Source organism: Heteronotia binoei, chromosome 20 (assembly GCF_032191835.1).
Source record: "Heteronotia binoei isolate CCM8104 ecotype False Entrance Well chromosome 20, APGP_CSIRO_Hbin_v1, whole genome shotgun sequence".
Taxonomy (NCBI): domain Eukaryota; kingdom Metazoa; phylum Chordata; class Lepidosauria; order Squamata; family Gekkonidae; genus Heteronotia; species Heteronotia binoei.
This window is the reverse complement of record NC_083242.1, coordinates 10,215,275-10,235,337: the sequence shown is the minus strand read 5'-3', so window position 1 is coordinate 10,235,337 and position 20,063 is coordinate 10,215,275. Positions and strand designations below refer to the sequence as shown.

The window sequence follows — 20,063 nt, the reverse complement described above, 5'->3', positions numbered from 1 at the left end:
CTTGGACAGCCCAGGCAAGCCCGATCTCATCAGATCTCAGAAGCTAAGTAGGGCCAACCTTGGAAAGGACCTGGATGGGAGACCTCCAAAGAATACCAGGCCTGGGATGCAGAGGCAGGCAATAGCACTTTAATTTAATTTAATTTTTGGATTTATATCCCACCCTATCCCGCAAGAGGGCTCAGTGTGGCAAGCTGCAAGCTACCTCTTTGAAACGGCCTAACCCACTAGGAGTTGTCAAAATCATGACTTCCAGGCAGGCACACACGGATGTGCACACACACACACACACACAATACCCACATTAAAAGAAAAAGAGGTAGAACGTGATGGCAAACACACCCAGATCATAGTAAGGACACTGGGAAGTTTTCTCGCTGAGTCTGATCTACGTGGTTTGGTGATACGGTCATGCTATGAATCGACTATGGCCTGATCCCTCCACAAACATGAAGCCACACAGAGAGAGAGAGAGAGCGGAAAGGTGCAATTTACCCATCTGCTGTCGCTCCTTGGCTCCGTCCGTAACCCGACAAACTCAGAGCCCTGTTAAAGAAAAGAAAAAGTGACTAATATTTATCACTTATAAAGTGCTTCCAGGAAAATAAGCACCAGAACGGTCTTAGCCACTCGCTTACAACCAAGGATCAGTGGATCATCGTAAGATAACATATGAAAAGTCTGAGTCCAGGGGCGTCTTTAAGACCAACAAAGTTTTAATGTGTTGGGCACCCCCACCAACTTACAGAAAACAGGATAGCAGCTACTTTTTGTCCTGCCTCCTTGCCAAAACGATGCCCAGGTTTAGAAGCCAAAATGCTACCCCACGTTCCCCTTCCCGAGTGGAACAAGAAACATCTGGATGAGCAGATTCGAACGTGGCTCTCACAGCTCAGCCACTGACTGCAGAACTTACCCGGGAGGGATCGAGCAGCTGTTCCAGCTGTCGGTCTTTTCGGATATTCTCCTCTTCCAATCGCCGAAGCTTCGTTCTCATTTGATCCGCTTCGGATTTCTGAGCCTGCAGTTCCTATAGAAAGGGGCGGGGAGGGAGGGAGGGAGAGAGCGCTGTTAGCTAGAAACCTGTCAACAGAAGGTGCCAATGCTCATATATCTTTCCTGTGTGCCCCCTTGCCTGGGAGTCCCATCAGGGCTGGTGCTAGGCTTTCTGGCGCCCTAGGCAAGTCACCCACCAGAGCTCCCCCAATTATTTAAAAAAACAGGGAAAATGAAGAGCGCCAAACTTGAAACTTTTCACATTTTTGATTTTACTGGTTTTTAATTTTAATTTTTTTTAAAAAAAAATGTGATAAGTTATAAAAAATTTTGAGAATAAGCTTGTGCCGGCCACACCAGGAAGGAGGGTGACGGGACAGGACGAGGTGGGAGGCTGACTTGTGTGTCGGGGAGAGGGGGGCAGGTTGCCTTTGTTGAGGGCAGCTTGGTGGTGGGAGAGGACAAGGCAACTGCGGTCAGCAGCCAGAGTTACACATCAGGGAGGGGGCGCCCAGCGGTGCCCCCTAAGCCAGTTGGTGCTCTAGGCAAGTGCCTACTTTGCCTACTCCCACACACCGGCCCTGGTCCCATCCAACCTGGAAAGTCAACCCACATGAACAAACGGCCATGCGTGATGGGGAGGGGGGCAACGTAGTGGAGGAAGGGGACAAGATCACCCTTCCTCATCGCATGAACACATTCATGCATTTGTTCGTCATGTAGAAGCATGATAGTAAAATGGGTCTGACAACATGATAATGTGGTGGGTCCAAGATAAGAAGAAGAATTGCAGATTTATACCCCGCCCTTCTCCCTGAATCAGAGACTCAAAGCGGCTCACAATCTCCTGTATCTTCTCCCCCCACAACAGACACCCTGTGAGGTGGGTGGGGATGAGAGAGCTCTCACAGCAGCTGCTCTTTCAAGGACAACCCCTGCCAGGGCTATGACTGACCCAAGGCCATTCCAGCAGCTGCAAGTGGAGGAGTGGGGAATCAAACCCGGTTCTCTCAGTTAAGAGTCTGCACACTTCACCACTACACCAAATTGGCTCTCACACCAAACTGGCTCCCTCTAAGCTGCGGAGTCTTATGAGCAAAAATTCTGCTCTGTGAGCTGCTACTGGCATTAAAGTTGGGAGCGACTGCATCGATGAGTTTGCTCTGCGGCCATCCTTCCTGAGCTAAGACAAAAATGTGTGAGCCGGAGGCTAAAAAGCTGTGAGCTCGCTCACACTCGCTCAGCTTAGAGGGAACACTGGTCCCAGAGCTGTTCACATTAACTCATGAAACCGCCCTCTACGGAGGGAGACCTTTGTTCTTTCAAGATCAGTCTGGCAAAGGCTCTCTGGGGCTCAGGTTGGTCTTTCACATCACCTCCAACCTCACCCTATCGATCAGAGATGCCGGGGATTGAACCTGCATGCTAAGCAGAGGCTCTACCGCCAAACAACAGACCACACCAAACACAAATCAATCTGCCTCTACTGAGGCCAGTCGTGTCGACTTTGACAGGCCAAGGTTCTCCTGGGCTCTTTCGCCAACTCTGACTTGATCTTTTCAACTGGAGATGCTGGGGATTGAACCAGGGACCTTTCGCATGCCAAGCAGATGCTCTACCATTGACCAATGGACCACACAAGAAACTGTCTTATACCGAATCAGAGCCTTGGTCAGTCTTGTCTACTCAGATTGGCAGCTGCTCTCCGGGGTCTCAGGCTGAGGTCTTTCTCATCATCTATGGCTTGGTCCTTTTTAACTGGAGATGCCAGGGATTGAACCTGGAACCTTCTGCATGCCAAGCAGATGCTCTATCACTGAGCCACGGTACATCCTACCTGATCTATTTAACTGTAAACAGCAGGGATTGATCCTGAGACTTTCTGCAAGCCAAGCAGAGGCTCTACCACTGAGCCATGGCTCATCCTACCCAATCCATTTAACTGGAGATGGCGGGGATTGAACCTGGGACCTTCCGCATGCCAAGCAGAGGCCCTGCCACAGAGCCACAGTCCCTCCCCTCCTCTCTCTTTTGTTAGTGCAACCGTGAGAGTCAATGTTCCCAGGGCTAGAAAGGATTACCAGGTGGAAAGGAAATGCAGGAAAGATCCACCATCCTTGGACTGCAGTTTGCCAAATCCAACCCGATGTCCTGGACTCCATTACAAGCTTCAACCTGCAGCTCCCTCATCGTAACCAATCAGCACTATTCCCCTAAGCTCTTGGGTAGCCCCAGAGTACATTTCTAACATTTCCTCTGCTACCCTGGGAATCAAACCTTCAAGGTAGTTTTTATGAACATTTTATTGCTGTTCTTCACTACCTCTTAAATACACTGGCCCTATAGCTCTCATCCTTACCCTTTTCCTTTTCATTAGCTCCCTTGGGGGACAGATGTCAAAAAAGCGTTAAAAGGTCACAATAAGTAAAAGCTTCCCCTCCGCCCAACAAAAGCGGCATCTCAGGAAATTGCAAATGGGCACAGAGCACATGAGGTCACAGGCACCTTCTTTAAATGAAGTATCTCATCGTACATATCTTCCTTCTCTTTGTAGCTCGGGGTGCCCGGGATATAGCCTGGGGAAGACAAAAAAAACAAGGGGCATTGCTGTAAAAGGAGGCCACAGAAGTCACAACACCGTGACAACACACTCACAACACCACCAAAGTGATCAGCCTGTTCAACGCGCTGTTGAAGAGATTAGAATAATATTTTAGGTATCTGATAGCTTGGTTGATTTCGGGGCTTCAGGCTGTGCCTAGCGCCTCCCTCATATCCACAAAGGGCTTTCTCTACATCACTGGATTCTGGGGGGTGGGGGTTTAGAAGAAGAAGACTGCAGATTTATACCCCACCCTTCTCTCCGAATCAGAGACTCAGAGCGGCTTACAATTTCCTGTATCTTCTCCCCGCACAACAGACACCCTGGGAGGTGGGTGGGGCTGAGAGGGCTCTGACAGAAGCTGCCCTTTCAAGGACAACTCCTGCGATACCTATGGCTGACCCAAGGCCATTCCAAGTGGAGGAGTGGGGAATCATACTCGGTTCTCCCATATCAGAGTCCACACACTTCACCACTACACCAAACTGGCTCTCAGGAGACAGACATCCTGTGAGGGGGGTGGGGCTGAGAGAGCTCTGACAGAAGCTGCCTTTTCAAGGACAACTCCTGCGATACCTATGGCTGACCCAAGGCCATTCCAACAGCTGCAAGTGGAGGAGTGGGGAATCAAACCCGGTTCTTCCAGATAAGAGTCTGCACACTTAACCACTACACCAAACTGGATACCACTGTTTTAGCCGACAGGCGTCAACAGGAACAAATACCTGGGAAGTGAGCTGGGGCCAGCGCAGGTCGCAAACGCACAGGTCGATGAAATGCATGTGGGACCTGCCATGTACCCAAAACCCCACAACTAGCTTCGTGGATTGAGGTTTGCAGGAACGGGACTCGAACGAGCAAGAAGCACACTTCCGCACCAGGAATTACTCTTACGAAACTGGCAGAGAGCATCTCTAACAAGCGGCCTCGGGAAAAGCTGTCCCGTGCGGCTGCTGCCAGACTCACCGTTGCTGGCAAAACGAGCGTGTTTCGGCTTCTTCATGCCCAGGGCTTCCTTAAGGTATTCAGGCGTGCCGTCGGAGGGAGCAGACCACGCAAGACCCACGCTGAGGTCTGACTTGGCTTGGCTGACCCACGCATCTATTAAAAAGATGGAGGGGGGGGGGAATGAGCCACCGGGGTCTGCTGTTCTTCTGCGTGCCCCTCCAACCAACACATCGATCGTCACAGTCAAGCAACTGGGAACGGGGTTCGGGTGGTGAGCTCCTTCCTCTAGTCCCTCCGTTCTTTCTTTCTTTAATAATTTAAAGTAATTTAATATAAAGCTGACTCAGAATCATAGGGTTGGAAGGGACCTCCAGGGTCATCTAGTCCAACCCCCTGCACAACCGGGACTTCTGGTGACCCCTGGAGGCAAAGGGACATTCAGAGGTGGCTTTGCTGTTGCCTGCCTCTGTGTCACGACCCTGGAGGTCCCCCATCCAACTCCTAGCCGCGGCTGACCCTGTTTAGCTTCCGAGATCCGATGAGATCAGGCTTGCCTGGCCAGGGCAGGAACACACACGAACCTACCTTCTTCTGCATCACTGAGCTGCCTCCTGTACCCAAACGCTGTGCACCGCAAGGCGCCACCCCCAAATCTCCATGAATTTCCCGAGTCGGACTTGACAACCTTAGTCCAGCCACGGAGGGCAGCAAGCATAGAGTGAGGGAATGGGCTTCTACTCCCCCTCCTTTCTTTTGTTGAGTATTTTGTGTGTGTGTGTGAGAGAGAGAGTGCCTGACTGCCTGGAAGCAACCCCTACTGCGGCTAGGACATCTTTCAGAGAGGTGGCTTGTATTGCCTGCCTCTGCGCCCCAGCCCTGGTATTCCTTGGAGGTCTCCCATCCAAACGCTAGCCAAGGGGCGACCTTGCTGAGCTTCTGTGATCCGAAGAGATCAGGCTTTGCCCTGGCTATCCAGACCAGGGCTTCCCTCCATTCTGAAGTGGGAATCATCCCCCCTGCCCGTAACCATCTTTGCCTCCTGCTGATACAATGCTTAACTGGCCCATCTATGTCTGGCAGGGGAAACCCACAAGCCAGGGGGGAGAGAGAGAGGGAGAGCCTTAGACCCTTGCCAGTCCGGCTTCCGTCCAGGCCATGGGACGGAGACAGTGCTGGTCGCCATGGTGGATGACCTCCAGCAGCATCTGGATCGAGGCGGCGTGGCGGTGCTGATGTTGTTAGAGCTGTCGGCGGCGTTCGACACGGTCGACCATCAGTTACTGACCCGCCGGCTCGTCGACGCAGGGATTAGGGGGTCGGCCTTACAGTGGCTCTCCTCCTTCCTTGATGGTCGGGGACAAAGGGTGGCAATTGGGGGAGAGCTGTCCCGGAGACACCCACTAGTGCGTGGAGTGCCACAAGGGGCAGTCCTCTCCCCGATGTTGTTTAACATCTATATGCGCCCCCTTGCCCAGATTGCCCGGAGGTTTGGGCTCGGGTGCCATCAATATGCAGATGACACCCAGCTCTATCTACTAATGGATGGCCAACCTGACTGCGTCCCAGAAAACCTGGACCTTGCATTGCAGGCCGTGGCTGGCTGGCTCAGGCTGAGTGGGCTGAAGTTGAATCCGGCGAAGACGGAGGTCCTTTGTTTGGGCTGCGGTGCCCCGGGAGGGGAGATCCCCTTGCCAGCTCTTGACGGTGTGCCACTGAAGGTGGCCCACAGGGTCAGGAGCTTGGGGGTCCTTCTGGAGCCTTCACTATCTATGGAGGCACAGATAGCGGCCACTGCCAAGTCCGCGTTTTTTCATCTCCGGCGGGCAAAGCAGTTGGCCCCCTTCCTGGAGCGCCGAGACCTGGCAATGGTGATACATGCCACGGTCACCTCCAGACTGGATTACTGCAACGCCCTCTACATGGGGCTGCCCTTGTGCCGAACTCGGCGGTTGCAGCTAGTGCAGAACGCGGAAGCTAGGCTGTTATTGGGGCTTCCAAGATGGGAGCATACACAGCCAGGGTTGCGCGAACTGCACTGGCTGCCAGTGGTCTACTGAGTTCGTTACAAGGTGCTGGTTATTACCTTTAAAGCCCTATATGGCCGAGGGCCTGTCTACCTGAGGGACCGTCTCTCCCCATACGAACCCCTGAGAGCACTGAGGTCAGCTGGTAAGCACCAGCTGAATATCCCTGGGCCAAAGGAGGCCAGACTAAAGACCACCCGGGATCGGGCCTTCTCCGTTGCGGCCCCACTACTCTGGAACCAACTCCCGGAGGAGGTACGGGCCCTGCGATGTGTAAAACAATTCCGCAGGGCCTGTAAGACACACCTCTTTAAGATAGCCTTCGCTCATGCCGAGCTAAGATAATGTCGCTGTGTATGTTTTCTCCTTTACTGAACCTAAGATCTACTTAGCACCTTAATGTTAATTTTAATGTAATTGTATACTGATTAAAGATGATTTTATTGTTTTATATGATTTTATTGTATTGTACTACATTTATATGATGTGAGCCGCCCTGAGCCTGCTCGCGCGGGGAGGGCGGGATACAAATAAAAAGTTATTATTATTATTATTAGAGAGAGAGAGAGATGGAGGGAGGGGAGGGAGTGCCCCATCACAAGCCTGCTCCCAACTGCTTAATAAAAGCATCTGCAGTTTTGTTGGGTCTCTGAGGGCACTTGTGGAATTCTGGGAGCAAGGAGAAGGCAGCCGTGCAAAAGGACTGCTGTGGGGTGTTGGGGCCGACTGCACTGACCCCCAGCAGCCTTGTTCAGATTGGCCCCCTTATCAGATCGCCCCTGGTTCTCTGCGGCAGCCATTTTGCTTCTGGGTTCCCCCCCCCTCCAGTGATGCAAGGAAAGCCAGGACCGGCTCTTTGCAGTGAGAAAGTAACGCTGGGGGGGAAGAGGCCAAAAAGAGCACCAGGAAGCCCGCTGGTGGCACTGGGGATGACCGGTTGGGGCACAGCATCGTTACCCGTGCACTGGTTCTCTGCGCTGAATGGAAGGCATTCCGCCGGAGCCAGCTTCAGCGGCTAAACTCTTTGACATGATACTTGCCAGGAATGTTCCCTCTAAGCTGCAGCATCTTGTGAGCAAAAATTCTGCTTTGTAAGCTACTGGCATTAGAGTTGTGAGCTGCTGGCATTAAAGCTGTGAGCTGCTGCATCAATGAGCGTGCTCTGGGGTCATCTTTCCTGAGCTAAGGCAAAAACTTGTGAGCCGGAGGCTAAAAATCTGTGAGCTCGCTCACGTTAACTCAGCTTAGAGGGAACACTGCTTGCCAGGGATGCCTGTGATACAAGCAGAAGATGCTATCTCCTCTCCCCACCCAGGGCTCCACCTCTTGCTAGTTCTGGAGTGCAGGGCTTCGTTTCTGGCTGAGAGCTTGTGTGTGGGGGGGGGGCATTCAAAATCTAGCCATGGGAACTGTGCAAAGAGAACTGGAGAAGATCAGGGCCGTGGGGACGGAGCATATACTGCCCACGTCAATGCTCTGGCCACCGTGGCAATGCTGTGCGGGCTTCCATCGCATGGATCTGGTCTTCTCACGTTCCCCTCACTGAGCAGAAAGAGGCGATGCTGCTGCCGCTCCCACGCAAGGAGGCCTTTGCGAGAGGAAGCGATTTGATGGATGGCTACCTTGTCTCCGTGAGACTCGCCACAGCTGCCTGGAGACCTTGCCCGAAGGAATGTCGAAACGTTTGCTGTCCGTCCCCTTGAAGGATCTCAGGAATGATGGCTTCTTAGGATGGAGAGCGTTGCTAGAGGAATAAGGGGACTCTAAGGGAGGAAAAGAAAACAGCGTGTGGATTTTTTTAAAGAAAAAGGAAGAGGCTTCGAGTGCTCTGTCTAGGTCAACTCTCGGGGGGGGGGGGGATGGTCTCTTTCCCTGCTGTTCATAGAAAAGGGAAGAAATTGCTCCTGTGCACATTGTTGATGGATCTGAAAATGCACGCAAAGTGACAGCCGGACCTTGCTGAACATATGAGAGGTCCTTCTTCACTCAAAGGGTGATTAACACGTGGAATTCACTGCCACGGGAGGTGGTGGCGGCTGCAAGCATAGCCAGCCTCAAGAGGGGATTGGATAAAAATATGGCGCAGAAGTCCATCAGCGGCTATTAGCCACAGCTTATCGTTGGAACTCTGTCTGGGGCAGTGATGCTCCGTATTCTTGGTGCTTGGGGGGCCACAGTGGGAGGACTTCTAGTGTCCTGGTCCCACTGGTGGGCGTCCTGATGGCACCTGGTTTTTTTGGCCACTGTGTGACACACAGTGTTGGACTGGATGGGCCATTGGCCTGATCCAACATGGCTTCTCTTACGTTCTTGTGAGAGGCTGAAGTCGGGAAAATCTTTTGCCACGCAGCAAAGACGAGCTCCTTTCGAAGTGACCGGCTGGCAGCCCAGCTTATGATTCTGCAATGGATGCTGACCTTCCAAAGCTCTCTGGGGTAACAAAAAGCCTGAACCCCAACTCTGGAGCAGCTGGCCTCTCCTGGCTTAATGCAAACTCCAAAGATGAGCAGTAGTTTTGATCAGCCCTGATAACAAAGGTACAAGATGGGATCTTTTTTCTTTTTCTGGATGCGGGGCAGAGAAATACAGCTAATTGTGCTCCTACCTTAAGGGTGTTGACGCTCCAAATAAAATAAGAGACACGCATTTATATTCCTAGAGTAACCAATCAACCAATAGGGGGTCTCAACCAATGCTGCCAATGCTATCTCATGCAACAGATGGGCTATCTCATGTCAGTGCTATCTCACGCAACAGGTGTAGTGGTGAAGTGCGCGGACTCTTATCTGGGAGAACCAGGTTTAATTCCCCACTCCTCCACCTGCAGCTGCTGGAATGGCCTCGGGTCAGCCATAGCTCTTCCAGGAGTCGTCCTTGAAAGGGCAGCTTCTGTCAGAGCTCTCTCAGCCCCACCTACCTCACAGGGTGTCTGTTGCGTGTGTGTGGGAGGGGGATGTAAAGGAGATTGTAACCACTCTAAGACTCTGGCGGGATATAAATCCAATATCATCTTCTTCATCTTCTTACTTCCAAAACCTCTTGGGGCAGAGGGCATATTGTTTGGGGGGGGGGGGGAGATTTCTTTTCAAAAGTTCCCACCTCCCCATTCAGGTGCCCAGGCAGCTCATTTGAAGATGAGGGCCTTTCTAATCCCTTCCTCCCAGGCTGCTTTTGTGCTGAAGAAAGCCACCCTACAAGTAAATCATGGGCACCAAGATACGTGTTTTCCTGACCCTGCCCAGTAACACCCCTTTCTTATTTCCAACTTCGGCTTCCTCTGGACTATTTCAATTTCAATAAAGTAGTACTGAAAACGAAGACTGAATCCGTGGCTTACTTGGGGATTTCGGAGGCTTGCGAGAAGCTTTCCTCTTGGGCTTCTGAAAGGAAAAAAACGTTTGGAGGATTGAAATTCATCAACAGACAGGTTTGGGGCCATTTCCACACCACAACTAACGAGAAGAATTAACCTTTCTAACTAAAGAACACAGGCTTTGCAGCAGTAACATTGACGTAAGTGACTGGAGCCGCCCTGAGCCTGCTTTGGCGATATAAATCGAATAAGCCTAACCTAATTATTTTCTCAGTAGCAACTGGATGCTTTAGATGTAAGGAAGTCTCAACATTCTTAGGGAGATCTACTGAACTGAACAAGGATTACTATCTTTTAAAAATTAGGATGGACTGATGAAATTTTCTGCTTTTGGGCCTATTGGCTCGCCCACTAGGCAAATTGGGCTCCCCCCTCCTGGTACCCCAGACAAATGTCCAATTTGCCGCCCACCCCTCCCCCCCCCCGCATGGAGAGGAGCGACCCCAGTCTCCGCTCACTAGCTCTGACGCAGGCATCTTCATAAAGCGTTCTCTTAAGAGACAGCATGGTGCGACAAGGCTTTGGAGCGAAGCCTTGCTGCGTCGCAGGTTCTCTTAAGAGAACGCTTTACGGAAATGCCCGGGTCGAAGCGGCCTGGGTAAGGGGAGGCCGGTGCGCTCCTCTCAGCGTGCAAGGGGGGGGGGGCGAGGAGTGGAGCGCAGTGCCGCATTGCAGCACCACAAATAACACAAGGGAAGGAGAGGCAGGAGGGGGTGTGGTGGGGGCAGGCAGGCACAGGGGAGGGCTGGCGGGGCTCGGTGCCACAGGGCGGCGCCGCGGAGCAGGCATCACGGGTTAATTTTGAATGGCTGGCCCTGGGTGTGCCAATAGGCCCCAAAGCAGAAAATTTCATCAGACCAACCTAATTTTTAAAAGATAATAATCCTTATTCAGTTCAGTAGATCTCCAATTAATCTTTGGTATTTCGGACCATACAAACTTTTGTGCAAACCTGACGCACAAACACGTCGAGCAACTTACTTTTTACTGGAACACAGAATGTGATCCACTTGCGTGATAAATGGGCCTTTTTGGTGTTGGCCCCTTAACTGCCGTTTACTCTCCATGGCAGTCTGACCAGGTGAAAACTTGCCGTGCATTCAAGCTCGGTTGAGCACACGAGTCAAAGGATCAGCCCCAGGCTTCTTTATATCGGTACAAACTTTGCTCCAGAATAAACCCTACGATTTGTTGCCAGTGCGGTTACTGAGTTGGCGCAGGACCTGGGAGACCCAGGTGCAAATCCCCACTCATACCATAGCTTGCTGGATGAGCCCGGGCCCAGTCACACACTCTCAGCCTAAGCTACCTTGCAAGGTTGTTGCGCAGATAAAATAGAAGAGACGAGAATGATGTAAATCGTCTTGAGTCCCCACCGGGGCTAAAGATGGGCAATAAATGAAGCGAATAAATACACAGGAGCCAAGCTCGTATCACTGGCTGAGCTCACCGTTTCGGCATCAGATCCGGAAGAGACTGCGGAAAGACTGTCTTCTACCTGTGGAATAAACGTGAATATAGAGGCATTAAGCACCCAAACTGTCCGGTCTAAACAAATGTAGAAAAATGGCCAGAGCCAAGCTGAGGACTCCATCTACAAGAGGCCGGGTGGAGATGTTTCACGGAGCGCATAACATAACACAGTAGGTTGTTTTAGTAGGGTGGTGTTCGTGGAGGGTGTGTACTCTGGATTCAACCCCAAGGGCTCTTTGGAAGGCTGCTCTGTCTTGCTCTCCAATACGTCAGTGATTCAGACACTGCGTGCCAGCCAGGAGCTTTCCCTGCCCTCTTGAATGTTTCTGAACATCAGGGAGGGATGAGGGAGGGCTTCTGGCCAGCGCGCAGTGTCTGTAGCTGGAGTGCAGCGCGGCATGCAGCACCGAAGATAAATAGAGAGGGGAGGGGGCTGTCAGGCTGCCCCTGGTGACCCAATATTGAGGCTTCCGTGGTCCGGTACCGAGTCACGACCCTGCAAATGGGAAACGCTGGTCTATACTGTTTGGTGTATAGTTTGGAGCCAGTTTGATGTAGTGGTTAAGTGTGCGGACTCTTATCTGGGAGAACCGGGTTTGATTCCCCACTCCTCCCCTTGAAAGCCTTGGGTCAGCCACAGCTCTGGCAGGAGTCGTCCTTAAAAGGGCAGCTGCTGTGAGAGCCCTCTCAGCCCCACCCACCTCAAAGGGTGTTTGTTGTGGGGGAGGAAGGGAAAGGAGATTGTGAGCACTCTGAGATTCAGAGTATAGGGCAGGACATCAATATCATATTATTATTATTATTATTCAGCCTGGCAGTGGTTCTCAGGTGAGAGGTCTTTCACATCACTGACTGCCTGGTGCTTTTAATTGGAGACGCCGAGGACTGAACTTGGGGCCTTCTGCATGCCGAGCAGATGATCTTCTACCAAGAGCCACAGCCCTAATCCAAAGGCAAACTTTAAAATATCATTGCCAGAGTTAAGAGATTCCATTTCTATACTCTAATTTATCTAACCACATTTTGATCATATATATGAACATATGAAGCTGCCTTCTACTGAATCAGACCCTCGGTCCATCAAAGTCAGCATTGTCTACTCAGACCGGCAGCGGCTCTCCAGCTGAGGTTTTTCACGCCTGCTTGCCTGGACCCTTTTTAGTTGGAGATGCTGGGGATTGAACCTGGGACCTTCTGCTTACCAAGCAGATGCTCAACCACTGAGCCACCGTTCCTCTGAGCCACCAACAGGTATACTGCTGGCCATAGGAAAGACTTATAAGCAATGCAGAAAGAAACAGTCACAGAAACTAGAGAAAAGCAGCCAACGGGTTCAAAGCACAGTGACCTTAAGATATACAGCTCAAGGAAGCCCAGTTCTGTTCTAGTTTTAGGGTATGCGCCGGAAAACAGCGTATGCGTTCCTTGGAAACGAGAACAAGGAACTTAAAAAGAACCCAACTTGTGCTGAGACTTTTAGAGAGGGCCAGATCCAGAGGGATCGGCAGATGTGTGGAACATGGTTCCCAAATTAAAATGCTGCGCCGTGGAGTCAGAGATGTACGTGAGCGAGCTTGACACCCCCCCACGCCCCCCTGATATTACCAAGAAGGAACATCGGGAGGATTTTCATTTCCTTTTTAAAAGATAGCGGCTTGAAGAGCATTTTTATTTTTTTGCAGAAGGCCCTCCCCCCCCCCCCCGCAGGCTCATTTCCGCAGCCACCCTCACCCTCCCTGGAAGCGCCAGCCCTGCCCTTCAGTTAGATCTGGATCTCTCTCAGTGGGAAAGGCAAAGAGTTGTGCTTTTTTAAAAAAAAAAACCCAGGATGGTAGGAAAGGCAGGGGGAGGGAGGGGAGAGCACAAAGAGATAAAAAGCCGTCTTCTCGCCCGGCTCAGGGCGACTGGGCACCCACGTCCCTCATGAGCCGCTGCGGAGCTTTTAATTTCCTGAAGCCGCATTTTCTTCGTGGCGTTATTGGCAGAATTATTTTTGGCTATCTTTTGGGGGGATCTGATCTCTGACTACATTGACCCCAGCTGATTCGCTCTCCTGTGGTGGTGATCGGACTGCAAAACAGGGAAGAGTGCATAGCTTGAAAGCAGACAGATGAACAGAGGGGACAGATCTGCACATACGTGAAGCTCCAATCACCCCCCCCCCGCTCCCTCCTCTGCTGTGGACAACTGAAATGAAACAGAAATCTTAGCCAATGTTGTGCGCTAACAACCACTTTCCTGCAGATCTCAGACATGAGAGCAAGCATCATATAGCACAGGGGTGGCCAAACTGTGGCTGGGAGCCACATGTGCCTCTTTCACATGTACTATGTGGCTCTCGGAGCTCCCACCATCCTGGCAGCCGGCTTGGAGAAGGCGTTTCTGTCTTTAAATCACTTCTCTGAGCCGGCTGGCAGCTTGGAGAAAGCATTTAAAGTTGCTTTCTTTCCACCTCTTCCCCCATCTGTTTGCCTTTCTCCTTGCAGCTCTCAAACATCTGACCTTTATTTCTTGTGGCTCTCAAAAACCTGACGTTTAAACACATGGAATTCACTGCCACAGGAGGTGGCGGCGGCTACAAGCATAGACAGCTTCAGGAGGGGACTGGATCAACATCTGGAGCAGAGGTCCATCAGTAGCTAATAGCCACAGTGTACTGTTGGAACTCTGTCTGGGGCAAGTGATGCTCTGTTTTCTTGGTGCTTGGGTGGGGGGGGAGCAATAGTGTGAGGGCTTCTAATGTCCTGGCCCCACTGGTGGACCTCCTGATGGCACTTGGTTTTTTTGGCCACTGTGTGACACAGAGGGTTGGATTGGATGGGCCATTAGCCTGATCCAACACGGCTTCTCTTATGTTCTTATGTTTATTCTATGTGGCTCTTACGTTAAGCAAGTTGGGACACCCCTGGTACAGTGGCTGCAGCACTGGAGATTTGAGAAATGCAAGTTCAAATCCCTACTCAGGCACAGAAGTTTGCTGAGTGATCTTGGGCCACACGGTCTTAGCCTGACTCACGTCTCGGGGTTGTGGTAAGTGTAAAATGGAAGAATGCTGTTGTAAGACATTTTGGATCCTCCTTGGGGAGGAAAGTAGGGCATAAATATCTAAATAAAATAATGCAGAGAAGGGTAAACAGGAAACTTTGATTTAAGTAGCAAGTCAATCCACTAAACAGCTCTGAAGTGAAACAGGCTAACTCCAAACCAACCAACAGTATCCCTCAACGGCAGCTACGAGGCTGAATTTTTCCCCTTTGCCTATGCAGTCTCAAATCAATTTATCAACTTAAGCTTTAGTTGATTAACTGATCTATTTTCATAGACGGGGGGATTCAGCCACAAAGCTGCCATTTAAGGATACCACTGGTTGGTTAGCAGTGGGCCTGTTTCAGTTCAGAGGTGTTACAACCAGTGTTCCCTCTAAGCTGAGTTTGCGTGAGCTAGCTCACAGTTTTTTAGCCACCAGCTCACACCTTTTTGTCTTAGCTCAGGAAGGACGACCCCGGAGCACACCAATTTATGCAGCAGCTCACAACTTTAATGCCAGTGGCTCACAAAATAGAATTTCTGCTCACAAGACTGCGGCTTAGAGGGAACATCGGTTACAATGAATCGTGCTTTCTGCGAAAGGACCGGGTTAATTGCCCTCTACGAAGTGTGGGTCATTAGAAATAGGTGAATATTCTCTTGCCTAAATACCTCCAGTCCCACTAATAAATCTCTCAAGTCACCACTAAGAGAGGATCATTTTAAGAGGAAATCTGCACAACTCTAGGTACGAAATAAAGTGTTATTTTGTTGTACCTAGGCCTCTTGAGGTGGAGTCTACCAGTGATTATGACTGCAATTTTGGGCATACACTGAACTCACAGAAACTTACTGCTGGGTAAATGAGGATAATGCTGTACGTTCACCAGATAAGGGACCCTACCGGCATATGATTCTGGGAGTTCCCTAAAATGGGTTCCCTTTGACCTTTCCACTGGGTTCCTTGAAACTCCAGCATGAAACACTTCTTTCAAACCAGAAGTGTTTTTATTAGGTATAATGCATAAGGATGTGGATAAAGAAAACTGGCATTTAATGATACACATGATAACAGCAGCAAGGACAGTTTATGCTAGAAGTTGGAGACAGGAAAAAATTCCAAGTATGGAGAAGTTTGAAGAGAAGGTGTTAAATGTTGCAGAGTTAGATATACTGAGAGCTACTCAAATCACAGCAAACAGCCAAAGGCAAATGGGATAGATTATATAGATGGCTAGAGGAATGTGGAAGTAAGAAATTACTGTGTAAGTGAATGATTGTTATAGAACTGCCTTTGATCTTCTCATACGAGAGGCTTACTCCTTTAGGGCTCTTCCGGCTCCAGAGATTCCAGGCATTGAATGTGGGATGTTGGGGAGGGGTTGGCGATCGGGCTGGTGTACCGACCGCCTAACGCACCGGCCGGCGCCTTACCATCCTTGGTGGAGGCCACGGCGGGCTGGGCGTTGGAGAACCCAAGGCTCTTGGTCTTGGGTGACTTCAATGTCCATGCCGACGACGCAGCCTCCGGCCAGGCGATGGACCTGGTGTCATCCATGGCGACACTAGGACTCTCCCAGGTTGTTACAACGCCCACTCATCAGGCGGGACACATGTTAGACCTGGTCTTTGCGGCCGGAATATCAGTGACTGATATTGCAATGGAAGCAGTGCCATGGTCAGATCACTTTGCCCTTAAGGCCTGTATGGAGGTGTCACCCAAAACCTGTTTAGGCGGAGAGCGTATTTTAGCTCACCCGCGGAGCCTGATGGACCCGGAACGGTTCCTAACGGCCCTACGGGACACCTTGCCCACTGGCGATTCCCTGGATGATCTGGTAGAGTCCTGGAACGATGGGCTCTCCAGGGCCATCGAGGAGATCGCACCCAGACGCCCTCTGCGCCCCCGCTCGAAGCCGTCGCCTTGGTTTAACCGGGAGTTGCGGCAACAAAAGCGGGGACTCAGACGACTGGAGAGGCAATGGTGGCGTACTCGAGACGAAGTGACCCGAACAACTTATAGAGTTTGAAGGCCTATGAGATGGCAATCAAATCCGCAAAGAAAGCATTCTTTGCGGCTAAGATTGCGTCCGCAACTTCGCGCCCGGCACAACTGTTCGACATAATTAGAGGACTTACAACGCTGCCGCAAGGCAGACCAAATTCTATTGAATTGGAAATAGGCTGTGAGGCTTTTGCGAAATTCTTTGCGGATAAAATAGCGTCACTCCGCCCCGACCCCCCCTGCCAGTTTTGAGACAGTTAGCGAAACCGAGGCCCCGAGCCTGTCTTCGGATTATGTTCTGGATGGCTTTAGCCCCCTCTGCCTGGAGGAAGCTGACAGGATTCTCTTATCCGCTCGCCCAACAACTTGCAAATTGGACCCATGCCTTTCCTGGCTTATTAAATCCTGCCAGAGGGATCTTAGATATCCTGTACGGGATATCATAAATAGATCCCTGACGGAAGGGCATTTTCCAATGCCGCTCAAAGAGGCTGTGGTCCGTCCCCTCCTAAAAAAACCATCTTTAGACCTGGCCCAATTGGCACACTATCGGCCGGTCTCAAATCTGCCCTTTTTGGGCAAACTTATTGAGAGGGCAGTGGCGATGCAGTTACAGACTTTCCTGGAGGACGCTTCCGTCCTTGACCCATTTCAGTCCAGCTTTCGCCCGGGACATGGGACGGAGACGGTGTTGGTTGCCCTAGTGGATGACCTTCAACGGCATCTGGATCGGGGTGGCTCGGCGGTGCTGATGCTGTTAGACCTGTCGGCTGCGTTCGACCATCAGCTACTGACGCACCGCCTCGCTGACGCGGGGATTCAGGGGTTGGCCTTACAATGGCTTTCCTCTTTCCTGGAAGGTCGGGGACAAAGGGTCGCAATTGGGGGGGAGCTATCCCAGAGGTGCACACTCGAATGTGGTGTGCCCCAAGGGGCGGTTCTCTCCCCGATGTTATTTAACATCTATATGCGGCCTCTTGCCCAGATTGCCCGAAGGTATGGGCTAGGGTGTCACCAGTATGCTGATGACACCCAGCTCTATCTACTGATGGACGGCCAGCCGGTCTGCGCCCCAGAAAATCTTGATCGGGCACTACAGGCCGTGGCTGAGTGGCTCAGACTGAGTGGGCTGAGGCTAAACCCTGCGAAGACAGAGGTCCTTTGCTTGGGTCGCCGCGGGCCGGGAGGGGGAATCCCCCTACCAGTTTTTAACGGTGCGCCGCTAACAGCGGCGGACAGGGTCAAGAGCTTGGGGGTGCTATTGGAGCCTTCCCTAAAGATGGAGGCTCAGATAGCAGCCGCTGCCAAGTCCGCGTTTTTTCATCTTAGGCGGGCAAGGCAGTTGGCCCCCTTCCTGGAGCACGACGACCTAGCAACAGTGATCCATGCTACGGTCACCTCGAGGTTGGACTACTGCAATGCCCTCTACATGGGGCTGCCCCTGTCCCGAACTCGGAAATTGCAGCTGGTGCAGAATGCCGCGGCCCGGCTGTTACTGGGTCTCCCAAAGTGGGGACACATTCGGCCGGGTCTTCAGACCCTGCACTGGCTTCCAGTGATATACCGAGTCCGGTACAAGGTGCTGGTTATTACCTTTAAAGCCCTATATGGCCTGGGACCTGCCTACCTGAAGGACCGTCTCTCCCCACATGTTCCCCAGAGAGTACTGAGGTCGGGAACACAAAATCTCCTCACTATCCCCGGGCCAAAAGAAGCCCGCTTGAAATCCACCAGAGAAAGGGCTTTCTCTGTTATGGCCCCTACATGGTGGAATCAGCTGCGGGAGGAGGTGAGGGCCCTGCGGGACCTTGTTCAGGTCTGCAGGGCCTGTAAGACGACCCTCTTCCGGCTAGCTTACACCTAGCTAAGATGAAAACTCAATGTAGCTTGCCAGACTTTTGTTTTATATGTATATATCTGGAATGTTTACTGGTTTTTAAGGTTTTAACAGTTTTAAATGTTTAACTGTTTATATATTTAAATATTGTTTATTTTTATGTCTGACTAATTGTTGGAAGCCGCCCTGAGCCACTAGTGGGAAGGGCGGGATACAAATCTTAAATAAATAAAATTAAAAAAAAATCTCCGCGTTATATTTTAATTTTTTTGTATGGAATTATTGACTTTTTTTTTGTAAACAGCCTATAAAGTGACTAAACTATAAATATTTAAATAGTAATAAAAAAGAAACTCCAGCTTGACACAAAGACACTTTCCTGCACTGTGGAAGATTGCAGACCCGAAACAACGTTTGGTGGACAGGAGCAGTTCTGCATGCATTCATGGGCGTGCCTGTATGAGGCTGCTGTTTTTTTTGTCAGTTCTGGCAATTAAGATGAAGACGTTATTGATCAGGGGCTGAGAGGGCTCTTACAGCAGCTGCCCTTTCAAGGACAACCTCTGTCAGAGCTACAGCTGACCCAAGGCCATCCCAGCAGGTGCAAGTGGAGGAGTGGGGGAATCAAACCCAGTTCTCCCAGGTAAGAGTCCGCACACTTAACCACTACCCCAAACTGGCTCTCTTCTCTTCCAGCCTGGCCTCCCTACCTTGCAGGGCTGTTATGAGGATCAAATAAAAGCAAGGGAAGTGACAAGTCTCCCTAGGTGATTCTGGATCAGATGCCCTAACTCTCAGCCTGGCCTTCCTACCTTGCAGGGTTGTTGTGAGGATGAAACAGATCAGGAGAGAATGAGGAATGCCACCCTTCTCCCTCCCTCCCAGGAAGCTGGCCTAGGCTAGGGTTGCCAATCCCCAGGTGGAAGCAGGGGAGACTTGTGTTCTACACAAAAGTCAATTTCAGTGAAATTTACAAAAGTATGCTGCAGTTGCTCAGTGAGTCTTTAAAAAATTCTTTGTACTGAGCAACTGCAGCATATTCTTGTAAATTTCACTGAAATTGACTTTTGTACAACAGGTCTCCCTTGCTTCCTAACTCTACTGTGTTCATCCCCAGGTGGGGGCAGGGGATCCCCTGGTGCACAGGCCCTCCCCTCGTTTCAGGGTCATCACAAAGTGGGGACCACTCCCTATGGAGACCAATTCCCATAGGGTATAATGGAGAATTGAGCTGCAGTTATTTGGGGCTTCAGGAGAGGAGCTGTTTTTTTAATTAGAGGCACCAAATTATCAGCATAGCATCTGGTGCCTCTCTTCAAAACAGCCTCCAAGTTTCCAAAGGATTGAACTAGGGGTCCAATTCTATGGGCCCCCAAAGGAAGGTACCTCTATCCTTCATGATTTCCAATGGAGGAAAGGCATTTAAAAAGTGTGCGGTCCCTTGAAATGTGACGGCCAGAGCTCCCTTTGGAGTTCAATTAAGCTTGTCACACCCTTGCTCCTGGCTCCACCCCCAAAGTCTCCTGGCTCCACCCCAATGTCTCCTGGCCCCACCCCCAATGTCTCCTGGCTCCACCCCAATGTCTCCTGGCTCCACCCCCAATGTCTCCTGGCTCCACCCAATGTCTCCTGGCCCCACCCCCAAAGTCCCCAAATATTTCTTGAATTGGGAACCGTAGCCTAGGCCCGCCGGAGAGAGCCGCCCTCCCTGCCCCGCAACCCCTCACCATCTCCAGCTCCCGCTCCGTGGCGGTCTCGCTGGGTCCCTGAGACATGGC

General features: G+C 51.2%; 1 protein-coding gene across 1 annotated transcript in view; it reads right to left on the bottom strand.

Moving 5' to 3' along the window:
- The window catches only part of IQCE (IQ motif containing E), a 49,195-nt gene extending 29,132 nt beyond the window's left edge, over positions 1-20,063 (bottom strand). Inside the window, exons 1-8 of the mRNA XM_060260712.1 lie at positions 20,013-20,063; positions 11,394-11,441; positions 9,908-9,950; positions 8,193-8,333; positions 4,565-4,699; positions 3,502-3,572; positions 917-1,030; positions 496-546 (exon numbers count right to left, since the gene is read on the bottom strand). Coding sequence (XP_060116695.1) covers positions 496-546; positions 917-1,030; positions 3,502-3,572; positions 4,565-4,699; positions 8,193-8,333; positions 9,908-9,950; positions 11,394-11,441; positions 20,013-20,060 — 651 coding nt within the window. The 5' untranslated portion in view covers positions 20,061-20,063. The remainder of the gene's footprint in view (positions 1-495; positions 547-916; positions 1,031-3,501; positions 3,573-4,564; positions 4,700-8,192; positions 8,334-9,907; positions 9,951-11,393; positions 11,442-20,012) is intronic.